The sequence below is a fragment of the Hoplias malabaricus genome, chromosome 11, assembly GCF_029633855.1.
Source record: "Hoplias malabaricus isolate fHopMal1 chromosome 11, fHopMal1.hap1, whole genome shotgun sequence".
NCBI classification, from domain to species: domain Eukaryota; kingdom Metazoa; phylum Chordata; class Actinopteri; order Characiformes; family Erythrinidae; genus Hoplias; species Hoplias malabaricus.
In genome coordinates, this window is record NC_089810.1 from 35,604,882 (window position 1) to 35,620,817 (window position 15,936).

Consider the following 15,936-nt stretch of genomic DNA (forward strand, 5'->3'; position numbering starts at 1 on the left):
TGTGTGTATTTGTGTACTATGATTGTGTTGTGTATGGATATGTGTGTTTGCTGTGCCTTTGCTGTACCTTTTTTTGCTGTACATTGATTTGTTTGCTGTAGATTATGCGACTGGTTTTGGCGGTCGTTATGGGGTTCAGGCTGACCGTGTGGACGAGAGTGCTGTAGGATTTGATTACCAGGGAAAAACCGAAAAACACGAGTCTCAGAAAGGTGTGTTTTTGCTTCCCATGCTCTGCTCCCTCTGCTTACACACACCTGCACACACCTGCTCAGCGCTAGCTGCTACACTGCTGGACACACTTTGCTGTTTTTGTTGCGCCCCATGTTAGCTCGTGTGTTATTTGCACATAATAATTTGGTCTTTTAATGAAGTAATAATTCTGATTACCTTTTATGTTTTAATTTTAAAATGAGAAAACATACAACTGACCTGTGACTGAAAGTATAACAGTTGAGAAACATAAACATCTAAATGTATGGGAAGTGCTTTACTGAGCTCCAACTGATTCATTCATGGATTGCAAAACAATCTTATTTTTTTTAACCAAATAAGTTTTAATCAAATGAAAATAAATGTAAGTGTTTATTTTTGCTACTTTTAGAGGGTAAAATAACTTAAGTAAAGTGTGTTTCTTTTTCTAATTTTAGTTTTTAGTTAATTGTAGGCAGTAGTTGTGGCTTGGTCATCACCTTATTCAAATTTCTCATTCCACCTTAAATGGTGCAGCAATTGGATCCTGATGAGGCTGAATCTGTTTTCACCAGTGTTGTTTTTTTTTTTTTCGGATATTCATCTACATGTTAAATTTGTACAGCAATGAACAGCCAGAATGTAACTATGCAAAAAGCTACACCGTTTAAGGTGTAATTTGCATCTAATGAATATGCAGTAGGCTGGGGTCTACTCCCTCATAATGAAGAGCAGAAAAAAAAATATTAAAACACTAGTTCTAAGGCCATTTTTGGGCTTGGAATGTAGCTTAAAAGCATGAAAATGGCTCCACAGTGTGTTTTTAGTTTTTAATAAAAGGAAAAAGATGACATTGATTAACTTCCAATGTGGTGAAAGTGTATTTGTCTCCCTCTTGATCTTATAATGTTCCCCCTCTCTGTTCCTCCAGACTACGCCAAAGGATTTGGTGGAAAGTTTGGTGTGGAGACAGATAAAGTGGATAAAAGTGCCGTTGGGTTTGAGTATCAGGGAAAGACTGAGAAACACGAGTCTCAGAAAGGTGAAGACTCTTTTTCTTAAAGCAGACACATCACTTTCCATAATCCAGTGTTTGATATAAAAACAATTATAGAGGGTCTTTAGTGTGAAGTGGTTGATTGTAAAGAAACTTGGATTTGTTTACAGCGGTGGTGAACATTTTATTTCCTGTCCACATCCAGCGGTGACCTCCACCGGTCTGCAGACTGATGATGTGGAATGATGTTGGAAGATAAAATATTTATTACTGTACACTACTCAATATTGTAGGTTGAAGTCACAAACTGAGAAAAAAAAATAAAGTTTGTGACACGTACAAAAGTTATGACAGACTTTATATTTCATGTTTTATTGTTATTATTTATTTTTAAGTAAAGGAAGTAAATAGAAATGTGCAGAAATGCAAAGAATGCAATTTGACCAGATGTAGACCATACACCTGTTTGTCTTCGCGTGCGTGAACTCAGGTCTGTGTGCTTGTTTTAGACTATGTGAAGGGTTTTGGAGGAAAGTTTGGTGTGCAGACAGACCGCCAGGACAAATCAGCTGTGGGCTGGGATCATCAGGAGAAACTCCAGCTTCACGAGTCTCAGAAAGGTGAAGCACACACACACGCACGTCTAGACACGCGCACATTCACAGAGACCTCCATACAACGTTGTGAAACACAGTGAACGTGACCTGGCCCTTTGAAATATGTTGTCCATAAAATGATTAAATCCTAAACAGGGGAATGCTTTTCTGGCCCTGTGTCTCACTCTCTCTGTCATCTTTTACACACACACACACACACCTCTACCACTTTCACTTTGGGGAAGGAGGAAGTTGTTCTGATTTTTGAGGATGTGGAAAAGCCTGTCTGATTGTTTCTCCATTTCACTGATGTGTGTGTGTGTGGGTGTGTGTGTGAAACCTGCTGGCACTGTTCTGTGTATTGTGTTATAAACTTCACTTATTTTGTTTCTTTATTTGTTATATTTTTTTTTCTTTCTTATGGCTCTAGATTATATTTTTTGCTAAAAAACTTCATTTGTGTGTGGTTTGTTTATATTTAATAAGATTGTCCTCTGGTGCCAGGACTTTAAATGTATAAAAATAAAAAACAAGTTAATATTTATGTAGGTGTATTTTATTATATCAAATTGGCCATGTGACTTATTAAGCCAATGAAATATTAATATGTAAATTTCAAAATTTAGAAAAAAGTCCATATGCTGCCAGATAAGATTTACTCTGAAGCCCTGACTAGTCACAACTTTTATTTTGCCTTTTGTTGCAGTCCCTGGATGTGTCTGTCAGAGCTTTGTCAGATAATTGTTTCTTTCTTTGTTGATGTTGATGTTTCCTAGGTGTTTTCTGTATGTCTGTGTTTGTGTATCAGAGTTTTTTTTAGTCAATAAATGACGCTATTAAAAGAGTACAATTTAAAGAAATGATTTAGTCAAGCAGGCTGTGTTTCAGCACGTGTACTCTGTTTCCATTTTGTTTTTGGAATCTCCATAAGTCTGATATAATTCCAGTGCACAATTTGATTATAGAACTCGAATGACCTGCGTAGGGAGCAGGGGACCATTTAGTGCCGAAGCAAATATACAAACGAAAATATGTCATTGAATAATTCTCTTAAACATTTATTTAACTGGAAAACTCACAAAGAAAAGTATCTTCAATGTCTTCACTGAAGGACTTGATTGCGGTTTGTTATTTGGTGCAGATGAACATAAGTTCAACCGAGTATTGCAAAGTGTTTAGGTCTTTAACCATGTATCAAATGTAATATATTGAAAAGCTTCAGTGACTCCAGAGACGTCTCATGTCAGTGAACCACTGCTAAATGAATGTGGTCTTTAAGCCCTCAGACAGCATTGCATTGAAAAACACTGGCACTCTTTGTACTTTAGTCAGTTTAATAATGGTCCAAGATCATAAAGATTTGTACATTATCTGCATAAACAGTTGTTAGTGGAAACTCTGATTTTATGTGTGTATTTGTATGTTCACAGACATTTGAAGTGCTGTTGTTCTGTAGTCACTGTCAAGTCCATGTAAGGTGTTTTGAGCCTAAGCTGTAATTCTCTATGATGAAGTATGATGACCTTTATAAAATTATATATGAATAATGCTACTTGCTCCAAGCTAACACTCCTGCGCACAGAAATTATGCCGCACAGTCCACTGTTAACTTCAACACTCTTATAAACCAACAGCAGCTCCTTAAACTGGAGCTTAAATTGACAAAACGTCCAAAACCTCACACTCAGCAAAGCTGGCTGGTGTGTGATGTCACAGCAGTGTTTGCTTTAATTATACCAACAACTTCTGTAGGCTTAGAAATGCTTTAAATGCCTGTTTGTTACATAGTTATTAAAGGAACACTATGCGATATGTTTTACCTTTATTACTCTGACCTGTAATAGAGAATAAAAAGTCGCTGTTGATGCTACTCTGCGTTCAACTCTGCAGAAACTGTATTATGTAAACTCTGAAAGAGGTTAGAAACCAGTCCTCCCTCCCTCTCCACTAATATCAGTGCTGTATGAATGAATTACACCAGGGGGAGCCCCAGGAGCAAAACCCAGATCTCACTTAGGGTTCATTTAATTAGGTTTTAAACACCTTAAAAGTCAATAATATTCATTTGTAGCACAGAGATAGGAAGTGTGACAGTGACCTATTCTTTTGTCTAATACCGACAGTGTCAGAGAACCTTCTGAATACATCAAGGGAAAGAATAAGCTCTAAGACCTTTGTAACAGGTCACTGTTGCCCTTTCTATCCATGTTATAACTGATTATCAAGGGCTATTAATGAAGTGTAGACTTATTCTTAAATGGTACCCATATATATATATATTATTCCCACAAATAAAGTGCCTTTATTGATGTTGATGTAGGTTTGTCACTTATCTCAAAGGCTTCACATAGGATGGTACAGCCCCTGTAGGCTTAAATCTAAAAGACATGGCAGCAGCAGGTTCATGGCATATCAGATTGATTATGGCATCACCATGGCGATGTGGGCAAAGCAGTAGTATATTAAATACCATTTCAGTAAAACCAACAGGACAGCATCGTACTCTCTGTGCCACTTCAGAGCAAATATATCAGAAAACATACAGATGTTGAAAAGGAGCAAGAAAGGCTTTAAGAACAAACACCTACAGTAAAATATCACTAAAACTGTTAGAGCAGCTTAGGGTTAAAAGTCCTTATGTGTGCATGACTCCGACTACAGAATGATAACGAAGCTTCAAGAGTCTGTGTGTGTCTGTCTCTGTCTGCTGGGTTGTTTTTTCAGATTATAAACGAGGGTTTGGAGGGAAGTACGGGGTGGAGGTTGAGAAGCAAGACAAGTGTGCTTTGGGCTTTGACCACAAAGAGAACCTCGCCAAACACGAGTCTCAAAAAGGCACCGTCTCTAAACCCCCTTTTAAAGACAATTACTCAAATTTGTATTTATTTTTTTTTATCCCCCACATTTGTTACGTTTTTGAACGAACCGTTTCTCAAAGACTTTGCAAACGCCAGGAAGCTTTGAGGACTTTTATTTACAATTATATATTATTATTTATTCCTGTTTATTGGCAGCTGTTTTGCATGACCCCTGCACAGCCAGCTTTCCTCACCCGTTTTCACACACACTCACACAGATGGGTGCCCCTCTGGTCAAACGATGTTGTTTTCCAAGTGTAAATGTGTGATACATCCTCTCCAGAGAACACACTTCTATACGTTTTCATACACTGCCCCTGTTGAGGTGCTGAGTTTAACGTGAAGGAATAAGGTTTGGTTAAAAGTAGTTTACATCTATGTTCTAAAGTTTGGAGGAAAATGGCATATTTTATATTTTCTCTCTCTCTCTCTGGTCTTTAGTGCAGGACAGTGATAATATTTGCTATGTTTAACATAATGTAAATCAATTATATTTTTGAATTAAATTGTTAATATGTTCAGTAGTGTTTTCTCTTTAGAGGATGTTTTACTTTCACTTTGAAAATAAACAGTTAAATGCAGTTTAACTAGTTCTGTCCAAACATGTTTGGCTTTTTTGTTGTATGTTTGTTTGGCTGCTCTTTTTTTTTTTATAAATACAGGTTTTGCATGAGCTGCTCTCAGCATCTCACCCAGCTTCTATTTTCTCAGATGAAAGCTCAGTTTAATCATGAATTTGTTTTTTAAAAAGCTAATAATCCTGCTTTGTGTCTTGTTCTAGATTACTCCAAAGGGTTTGGAGGAAAGTATGGCGTTCAGAAGGACAGAATGGATAAGGTGAGGTGTATTCAATGCTTAAAGAACCAATTTGGACTAAATGTAGATTTACACACACACGGCAGTATTCACTGTACTAAAGAAGCCAGGTCCGGGGACATGTTTTCTAAGTAAAACATCCCCTATTAGATACAGAATTTGAGTTAATTTTCTGAGTTTAATATTGTAAAATCTTGACGTTCTCAACATATTATTGTGAGTAAAATTAGCTTTTTTTGTGTGCATTTCTTTATTTATCCTCTTTTATTCAGAGTGCAGGAACATTTGAGGATGTGGAGAAGCCCACCACTGCCTACCAGAAAACCAGACCAGTGGAAGCAGGCAAGAAAGTTTACATGGTGCTAAACACACTGTCTACAACAGGGTTAACCCAATGTGGACGCAGTATGAATAATCTCTATATAAAAGCATGAAGTGAAATGGGAGGCTGCCAATGAGGATAAGGTCACCGTGCCAAATTCTAAATATGTTCTAGAGGGGTATATAACCCCCAGCATTGAGCTGTGGAGCAGTGCAGCCCTGATTATGCTCCATCTGATACCTTCCACTGTTCCACAGTCCAGTATTGGAGATCTTTATACCCCTCTAGCCCACACTTTGTGTTTTGAATGGTTACTGGGGGCATGCAGTATTAAAGCTTGTTTTGTGTTTATATAACGTGTGTGTGTGTGTTCAGCGGGCAGTGGGACAGGCAGTATTAAAGCTCGTTTTGAGAACCTGGCGAAGCAGAACGAGGAAGAAGACAGGAAGAGAGCAGAGGAAGAGCGAGCCAGACGCCAGGCTAAAGAGAAACAGGAACAAGAGGAAGCTCGTCAGAAAGTAGAGGTACAGGCATAGCAGGTCTTAATGGAAAAGAAAAAAATCATAGTTCATGATACATAAAGGAGCAATTTATAATATTTACCAACAAAGAATAGGAGTTTTTTTAAAACATTGTAATTTGGTGTTTACATGTTTCTGATAAAGTGCAATTCACGTAAGGAGATGAATAAAATTGCCCTGCGGTCCCTGAATAAAACAGTTTATGTTCTGTGGAGTGGGTACCCGTTATGGGGGGATGCTCTGATTAAATGAAAAAGTAATTTGATATCTAACATTGCTCCTTTAAGTAGCGGTACTATGCACATTTCATCTGAGAAAGAAAACTATAGCAGGATGAGTTATTTTTATCTGGATGCAGTACAGTATCTGCTTGTTGAGTCGTGACATATCGACCTTGTGACACGTCATGTCCAGGTCCAAACCACTACTCAGTTTTGCCCACTTAGTGATTTTTCAGCTTGATATAGCAACTTTTAAATGAGCTTACTTTCCAGTATTCAGGAGCTTAGTGTGGTTCCCAATCTCACATCCCCATCCTGATTTAACTTCCCCTGTTTTTTTTGTGAAGAGAGAGATTGGCTGGAGAGACCTCTCTCTCTCTCTCGCGCTCTCGCTCTCCCTGCACCTCTGCCAGAGATGGAGCCATGGGAGCTCTCTCTACACAGAGGCTCAGTCGGTCTGCACAGGAGCTCACACGGATCAGAATGTGCAAACAGTGCAGACAAAGAGATGTTTGCTTCTTTTTACGTTTAATTGATTCCTCTTTCTAACCTCCTGAACTAAGGTCACGTAATTTAAGACATTCTGTTTTATTCAGCAGTAAACATGTCTTAGGAATGTATGACACAGGACCTGAAGGCACAATTGGGCCCGGAAATGGCAGAATGTCGTCATGCGTAGTGTCACCTAACAAGCAGATATTTTGTTATTCCCTGAACGATCATTGGATTAGGAACACCTACCTTGTATCTACACTCATCAGCTCCATTGACCATACAGGAGCACTTTGTAGTTCTCCTGTTTCTCTTCATACTTTTCTTATCCTAATTTCACCCTGTTCTTCAATGGTTAGGACAACCACAGAGCTGGTATGATTTGGGAGACTGATCACTCTCAGTGCTGCAGTGACACTGACGTGACGGTGTTGGGCTGGATCAGACACAGCAGGACTCCTAGAGTTGTTAAAACCCTGTGTCACTGCTGAACTGAGAACAAGAAGAGGGAGAAATGGGTTAAGAAGGTGTGTAATTGTAGAACTACACTTGTATAAGTGCCCCTGTGTAGTCAGTGGAGCTGATGAAATGGACAGTGAATGTATATACAAGGGTGGTGTTTCTAATCCAGTGACCGTTCAATGTATACATTTATTTTGTCCACCTCAAGTAGTATTTCCATTCGTGAATGTGTTTTTCATCATCATTCTGTGTGACTGCATGCTTTCCTGGCTGATTTTAGGAAAACGTAAAAGCTAGAACTCCCTCCCCTCAGCCTAGCCCCACCACCACAGCTCCACACTACCAGGTAACTCTGCAGTTCATTAAACACCACTACTACTACTATTAATAATAATGAAGATGATTGTCTTTACAATAAAAAATGTGGTTTAAAATGGGATTTTCGGGTGGGAAGGACCTTTTTTAGAATTTGAAGAACCCTTGGGTTCTCTCCTACAAAGTTTGTGGCATTGCTGTAGGCTGGTTGGCTGGAGTAGCTATGGTTCTCTACACACAGCTCAGGCTGGAACACTCTATCAGTAACAGCTTTGAGCAAGGCTCAGCGCTACAGTAGGCCACATCTGAACTGGATTTAAATTGCAAATCACTTTGGACAATAGAGGCTGCTAAGTGCCATAAATGTTTGCGGTTTCTTTCAGGAACTTTTACGCAATGTTAAAAATGTTCTTTAAACCCCTTGTTTCCTTTAATTGTGCTCTAAACCATAGAAAGATGCTTAGGGAGCAACATTGTGCAAAGGACATTTTTTATAGCCTTTATTTTTAATAGGGTTTTTAACCGTTAGATTCCACAGGTGACTTAGTATCCATTAGACAGCTTAAAACGGTTTTGGGTTTAGATTCATTTGAGGAGGGAAGAAAGACATTACAGTCATGGCATTTGTTTTTTCCTGCTCTAATACAAAGGACTAAGATCATGAGGGGCTTACAGTGAGTGCGTTACATCCAGAGAGAACCGCTCTCTTACTGTGTGGGATATTATTTCATGGGATGATGATGCCACCTAGTGTTTTATTTTTGAACACAAACTTCACTTAGTTTACCATCTAACCTATTTATTGTGATAGACTGTTTATGCAAGTGTCTCCTATAGTGAACTCCAGTCAGTCTGGAGAATCGTGTTGTATAAACATTATAGATAACAACTATGGCTTATGCCATTGACCCAACTGCTGCAAACCTGTTTTATTTATACATTCTTTAAAATACAAGCGAGTAACGTTCTTCTCATTCTCTTTTTGTGTTTGCGTGTTTATTCAAATAAAAAGCAGCCTGAAGAGGAGAATTTGTATGAGGTCGAACCGGTCTCAGCCCCAGCCCCAGCCCCAGCCCCAGCAGCAGGACCAGCCTACACAGAACCGGCGGAGGAGAATATTTACCAGAACCAGATCCAAGAGCATGAACAAGAGCAGGACGATCAGTACCAGGCTGCAGGTACCAACACAAGCAGTAAAGAAAAGATTCTTCATTTGTTTCTGTGATACATAGGTGGTCAATAGTTGTAAGGACCTGAAATGAGCCCCTAAAGCCCTTACAGTAAAATAGAATCCATAGAGTTAGATAGATAGATAGATAGATAGATACTTTATTGATCCCCAGGGGAAATTAAAGGTCTCAGTAGCTTACAGACTTAGACATCACGTACACGAATCACTAAACAGCAATGGACTAATAGAGTTAAAAAAAAAAAAAAAAAAAAAAATACCCAAGAAGCTGACAGTGTGCTTAAGAATAATCAATCAATCGTCAGAGTAATCAAACATAGCCTGGCAAGAATCTGTGATACTGTGAGCAGCTGGGGATGATCTCTTTTGTGCAGCATATGATTTAAAAGTTGAAAAGGTGTGGATAATGCAATGGGTATGGAATGTGCAATATAAGTACAGTGCAATGACAGTGCAGTTTCAGAATTAGAAATAAATATATTAAATAAAATAGTGCAAGGCAATTTAGTGCAATGTACCTGTATTAAGTATACACCTACTATTGTAGCTGTCAGATTAAGGTACACATGAGGTAGATGAGTTGGTTGACTTGTCCAGTGGTTGACCTGTCTATTGTCCAGTTAGGTACACATGTGCAATATGGAGGAGGTGGAGGTGGTGGTGGTGTTGGATGGACAGACAGACTATGCACAGAAGTCCAACTCTCCTCTCCCCTTTAGTGAAGCATTGAACAGCTCAATAGCCCTGGGGACAAATGACTTCCTCAGTCTGTCAGTTGAGCCTGGCAGTGAGCGAAGTCTCCAGCTGATCAAGCTCTTCTGCTTGGTTATGATACTGTGGAGTGGATGGCACTCATTGTCCAAGATGCTAATCAGTTTGTTCAGGGTCCTCTTGTTTGATATGGAAGTGATGCACTCCAGTTCAGCCCCCACCACAGAGCCAGCTTTCTTAACCAGCCTGTCTAGTCGCCCAGCATCCCTCTTCTTTATGCTTCCTCCCCAGCATACCACAGCATAAAAGAGGACACTGGCAACAACAGTCTGGTAAAACATCCTGAGGAGCTTACTGCAGACATTGAAGGACCCCAACCTCCTCAGGAAGTACAGCCTGCTCTGCCCTTTCTTGTAGAGTGCTTCAGTGTTGGCTGACCAGTCCAGTTTATTGTCTAGGTGTAAGCCCAGATACTTATAGGTGTCCACCACCTCCACGTCGACCCCATCAATGGTGACTGGTAGCAGGACAGGCTTTGACCTGCGGAAGTCCACCACCATCTCCTTGGTCTTTGAAGTGTTCAGTTGGAGGTGGTTCAGTTTGCACCATTGCACAAAGACCTCCACCAGGCTCCTGTACTCCTCCTCCTGCTCGTTCCTGATACACCCCACAATTGCAGTATCATCAGAGAACTTCTGCATGTGGCACGACTCAGTGTTGTAGCAGAAGTCAGATGTGTACAGGGTGAACAGGACTGGTGAGAGCACAGTACCTTGTGGAGCTCCTGTGCTGCAGATCATGGTGTCGGAGAGACAGTTCTTCAATCTCACGTACTGTGGCCGCTCTAACAGATAATCTGTAATCCAGGTTACCAGGTGAGCGTCCACACCCATCTGTTGGAGCTTGTCTCCCAGTCTGAGAGGTTGGATGGTGTTGAAAGCGCTTGAGAAGTCAAAGAACATGATTCTCACAGCACTGTTCCCCTTGTCCAGGTGTGAATGTGTCCTGTGTAGGAGATAAGTGATGGCATCCTCCACGCCCACTTTCTCCTGGTATGCAAACTGTAGTGGGTCCAGTGCATGGCGTACCTGGGGTCTCAGTATACATAAGACCAGTCTCTCCATTGTCTTCATCACATGTGATGTTAGAGCCACAGGCCTGTAGTCGTTGTAGTCGTACATAGCCTGTAGTTATGTGGTAAAGCATAGTTTGTGTTCAGCGCTTGACAGATTGCTTTAGAGGCCTCTAGACATAGACTCTTTCCTGGACCAGGAGAGGAGAGTTATGAAGTAAACTGTTTAACCACAAAGCATTTATAGCTTCAAAGACGATTTAAATCAGATTACCTCTCTCAGTGTAAACGGCTCCAGCCCTTTCCTTCCGTTCCAGCGGGATCAGATCTTCTCTTTTTCTGCTATAAAAACAACTGTTGTTCCAGTTTACTTCCTCAAATATGCATCGACCAGTACACGATAAACTTAAGCACGTCTAATTTCCCAGTGTTTTAATTATATTCCTGTGCTATTTGCGATTTTGTGACGATAAAATGAAAGTGTGTGTATTTTAATCACGCTTAGATGAGTGTTTTATGTAGAAAAGTTAGTTGTGTGTCTGACAGTTCTAATGAAGGTGTGTTCATGGTTTTGTAGACACTCAGCCCTTTGAATATGGAGAGGATCTGGGGGTAACCGCGGTGGCTCTGTATGATTACCAGGCTGGTGAGTGAAACAAGACTAACCACAAGACAATGTACAAATATCTCTATTGGAAATCATGTCCAGAAGTTTCATGTGTAAAATGGACTGTGTATTTTAAAAGTCTATTGTAGACAGTAAATATTTTTATGAGCTGATTTCTTTCAGTGAATTTCAACGAGCCACCTCCAACTGTGTAACCACAGCCTACAGCGTATTCTTCTGAAACACTGCCGCTATGAATCCATGTTTCAGCAAACGCAGACTCTATCATTATTATACTTGATCTAAATCAGCATATTTAATCCTTATTTTCATTCCTTATAGTCACACTTACTACCATGTAATAAATGTATAAAATAAATAATAAATATTATAAATATAGGGGTGGTGCAGCAGGTAGTGTCGCAGTCTCACAGCTCCAGGGGCCTGGAGGTTGTGGGTTCGGTTCCTGCTCCGGGTGACTGTCTGTGAGGAGTTGGTGTGTTCTCCCTGTGTCTGTGTGGGTTTCCTCCGGGTGACTGTCTGTGAGGAGTGTGGTGTGTTCTCCCTGTGTCTGCGTGGGTTTCCTCCGGGTGACTGTCTGTGAGGCGTGGGTTTCTCCGGGTGAATGTCTGAGGACTGTGGTCTGTTCTCCCTGTGTCTGCGTGGGTTTCCTCCGGGTGACTGTCTGTGAGGAGTGTGGTGTGTTCTCCCTGTGTCTGTGTGGGTTTCCTCCGGGTGACTGTCTGTGTTGAGTGTGGTGTGTTCTCTCTGTGTCTACACGTTGGTAGGTGGATTGGCGACTCAAAAGTGTCTGTAGGTGGGTGTGTGTGTGTGTTGCCCTGTGAAGGACTGGCGCCCCCTCCAGGGTGTATTCCTGCCTTGCGCCCAATGATTCCATGTAGGCTCTGGACCCACCGCGACCCTGAACTGGGTTACAGATAATGAATGAATGAATAATATAAATATAAATAATGTGTAAAAATGATAATTCACGTTAATTATTTGAAAAAGTAAAAAAAAAAAAAAATGTCAACTGTTCCACACATTATGCTACATCTTATAAATTAGTTGCATAAAATTATGGTTATAACCTGAATTGTTTGTCTTGTCTTAAACAAAGATTCTTTATTACAGTGAAAATAGCACATTTATTATAAAATTTCACGTTAAATGCTAACGAATTGTGTTTACAGCCGGTGATGACGAGATTTCCTTTGATCCTGATGACATCATCACCAACATTGAGATGATTGACGAGGGCTGGTGGAGAGGGGTGTGCCGAGGGGCGTATGGACTTTTTCCTGCCAATTACGTTGAAGTCCGGCAATGAAGGCCACGCTTCCTTTCCTCGATTGGTCTGCCCTCATTCAGCTGGCCACGCCCACCTCCCTGGAGGAGAGAGCTTTTTCTTGCACATCTTCCACTCATCTTCATCCCTTCCTTTTTTTTCTCTGCTTCTGTCTTGCCATCCTGCACAGTGTTTCTGAAGTGTTGGGTGTTCTCAGGTCTCTCTCTTTCTCTCTGTCTTCATTATTTTCTCTCATTTTTTTCATTCTATCCATCGTTTGCTTCTTTCTTCTCCATCCATTTCCTTTATGCGGTGGAGGGATCACCAGAAAGAGACCATTTCTTTGTCACTAATCATGTCTATATAAAAAACAACACCAGATTGGCAGCAACATCATTCATTTAATCTCAAATTATTGTTTGGTCTCTTCTTCCTCTCCTCCTTTGCGTTAATTTAGCGACACCTCTCTCTAATGGCAGAAGAAGTGATTTTCTGATGTCTGGGCTTGGGTTTATTTTTCTATATTATGAAGGTATTAACTATGTCCTCTGTATTAAAGATTTTTAAAGGAATAGATCAGATTTATGCTAACAATAAATGGTAGCTAGAAAACACTACTTGATAGTCGTTTGCATTATGCTAATTCACTACAGTTCACTTCAATTCACAATAGAGCTTAAGGCGTCAGATTTTCAATCGTGTTTTTAATTTCTCATTTTTTTAACCATGTATGCTAACAAACCTAAAAGTAAATGGAAGCTAACAACTGATTAGCTTCATGCTGTAGGATCGTGCTAATTTTCTTTCAGCAGTTATATCGTCTTCATAATGAGCTAAACAGTCACTGTGCTTTCATGCATAGTTAGCAACATTAGCAATTATTTGTATTGGCAGTAAATTTGCTTAGAATTTGTAGCAATTAGAATTGTCATGTTAACTGGTAGGTTAATTAGCAAAGGTTAAAAAATGTATGGGATGTTAGCAACAACAGAATTTGCATCAATACCCTACGGCTGTATACTATATTCGTTCTTAGCAGCAGGTAGCATTTACATAAGTTTCATACTAATTCATAGCTGTCATTTATTTCTGCTATCTACCATGGAATCTGTGTCATGCTAAACTGTAACTGTTACCAAGGCTAGCAGTAACTTTCTCATTTACATAAAACAAGTCTGCAGAGGTTCAGAATCATTAACTGTTAGCAATATTAATAGGCATTTATGCCATCTACAGTACACTAATTTGTGACATTAGCATGATTAGCCGTCCTTTGTATAGTTCGCACTGTGTTAAATGCTAGCGATAGCTATTATGTTTTATTTCCTGTTAGCAGGATCAGCTATCATCTGCATTGTTTGCATTGTACTAGTTGCTGCAATGATTTTAATTAACTGTTAGCAACTTTAGCATAATAATAATAATAATAATAAAAACATTTCAGAATTGATCTATTCCTTTAGAAGTCTGAGAGAGATGGTGATTAGCTGAGTCTCACCGAAGGACATTTTTGAAAATCACCAAAGACCAGTGTGTGGAGTTTCTGATAATCATTGTATTATTCTGAAGAAGAGACTCGGTCCTGTTTTCGCTATCATTAATGCCTTTTTGTTTTTGTTCGTTTAAAAACACTAACTTGGTGATTGTAGCTAAATGTCCAGCGAGAGCACGACCTGAATATAATGATACAATTTGATATGCCCCAAAATCCGAATTTTTGGCTTAATCTAAATACGAAAACACAGTTTGTCCAAAAACAAACAAACAACAAAACTGCTTTAAAATGGCATTTCAAAATGAAAGGAAAGTTCTTATTTTAAGAAGGAATAAATCTCTTTACTCTAAAAGGCAGCAGGTGATATTAATGAAAGAGAAATACTTAAGTGTAACTCTCAAGAGCCGAAGAATCAAATTGTGTTGTAGCTCCTGAGTGAGTCAGTTAAATGAATAAATAAATAAAAGTAGTAGAAAATCTGACAGAGTCAGGTCACTCGATGCCAGTTTAGCAGCGGACACAATATTTAAACTAAAGTCACTGTAGACGGTGACTGCACTTTTAATTGGTCAGATATGGTTCACTTAAAAATGGGCCTGAAATTGTAGTGTACTTCTGTTTAACGTAATATTCCTGACCACATTAACTCTTTACTTACCAACATTGAACAAACATCACACGCCCTTCACGATGTTCCCAATTCTCAAGGATGTCTATAAATATTCATATTTTTAATGTTCAGACAGGTAATATTTATGATGTTTAAGAAGCAGAAACATTGCAAGTGCCATCAGAAAAATCATCTTTACATCTGTGTATCGTCGGCATGCAGTGTTGTCGGGTTTTGATTCTTCGTCCTGATCTGTCAGAGTGGTCTCGTCATTTATCATTTTCTGGTCCAAAGGTGGGGAGAGTACCTTAATAATTTATTCGAAGTCCTTTAAGCATTGATACTTGAGTAAAGTAATGAATGCTGTCAAATCTGAAGTTTCTTTCCAAAGTAGAAGGTTGTATTTATAGGAGCAGTTAAGTCGTTTTTATCACCAAATAGTAAAGGAATGAAGAATGAAATTGCTTTGGAGTCCCTGATTGAACAAGTTTATGCTCCATAGAACGGGGCAGCTATGTTAAAAGTCTGTTTAGTACTGAATCTCTAACACATGCAGGCCTCTAGGTGTCAGTACCATGACTTTTTCGCAACATGAAGGATTGCTCCTACTGAAGTCCTATGATCAGTGCAACTTCTCAGATTGTCCAACATCTTTCAGCACAGGAGCACTGTTCACTTTTGAGATTATTCTGCTCTAAAATAAAATACCGCGGCTCCAAAGTCAGTTACTACCCTGCCATAAATCACCACAAATACAACACACACCATCACTGAAATGAACGGCTCCAGTCGTTTGGCATGTGGTGATCAGTCAGTCAGCACTTCCCACCTCTGTCCAGAACCGCTGTAATTTTCGTTACGAACAACACAGTGCAAAGTGAGAGTTTCTTTGGGCTTGTTTCTAAATGTCTGAGTGTTGTGATGTTGTTCTGAGGGCACTATTGATTTAATATTAGCTTAATATAAATACTTTTATCTGGGAATTGTGGAGAAGTGGCAGTTCCTGAGCAACTGTGTGGCTTAATCACCACGTTCTTCTGGGTTTAGGGGATTTTTATAAAAGTGACCTTTAAAAAAAATCTATTCTTTGCTTGAAATCTCATTACATGCAATTTTTTTGGTTTTGTTTCTTTTTTGTAAGAAATGAGAAGAATTTCAATTAATAAAACACA

The 15,936-nt window shown here is 39.4% G+C and overlaps 1 protein-coding gene across 3 annotated transcripts in view; it reads left to right on the plus strand.

Moving 5' to 3' along the window:
* Positions 1 to 15,936, plus strand: part of LOC136709395 (src substrate cortactin-like) — a 28,312-nt gene extending 12,376 nt beyond the window's left edge. The window contains exons 7-16 of one of the 3 annotated variants that reach the window (XM_066684586.1): positions 102 to 212; positions 1,124 to 1,234; positions 1,699 to 1,809; positions 5,425 to 5,480; positions 5,732 to 5,801; positions 6,157 to 6,305; positions 7,758 to 7,823; positions 8,808 to 8,985; positions 11,342 to 11,410; positions 12,565 to 15,936. In XM_066684586.1, the coding sequence (XP_066540683.1) occupies positions 102 to 212; positions 1,124 to 1,234; positions 1,699 to 1,809; positions 5,425 to 5,480; positions 5,732 to 5,801; positions 6,157 to 6,305; positions 7,758 to 7,823; positions 8,808 to 8,985; positions 11,342 to 11,410; positions 12,565 to 12,701 (1,058 nt within the window). In that variant the 3' untranslated portion in view covers positions 12,702 to 15,936. Of the gene's footprint in view, positions 1 to 101; positions 213 to 1,123; positions 1,235 to 1,698; positions 1,810 to 5,424; positions 5,481 to 5,731; positions 5,802 to 6,156; positions 6,306 to 7,757; positions 7,824 to 8,804; positions 8,986 to 11,341; positions 11,411 to 12,564 lie in introns of all 3 variants that reach the window. The other 2 variants (XM_066684585.1, XM_066684588.1) reach the window with 2 other exon arrangements.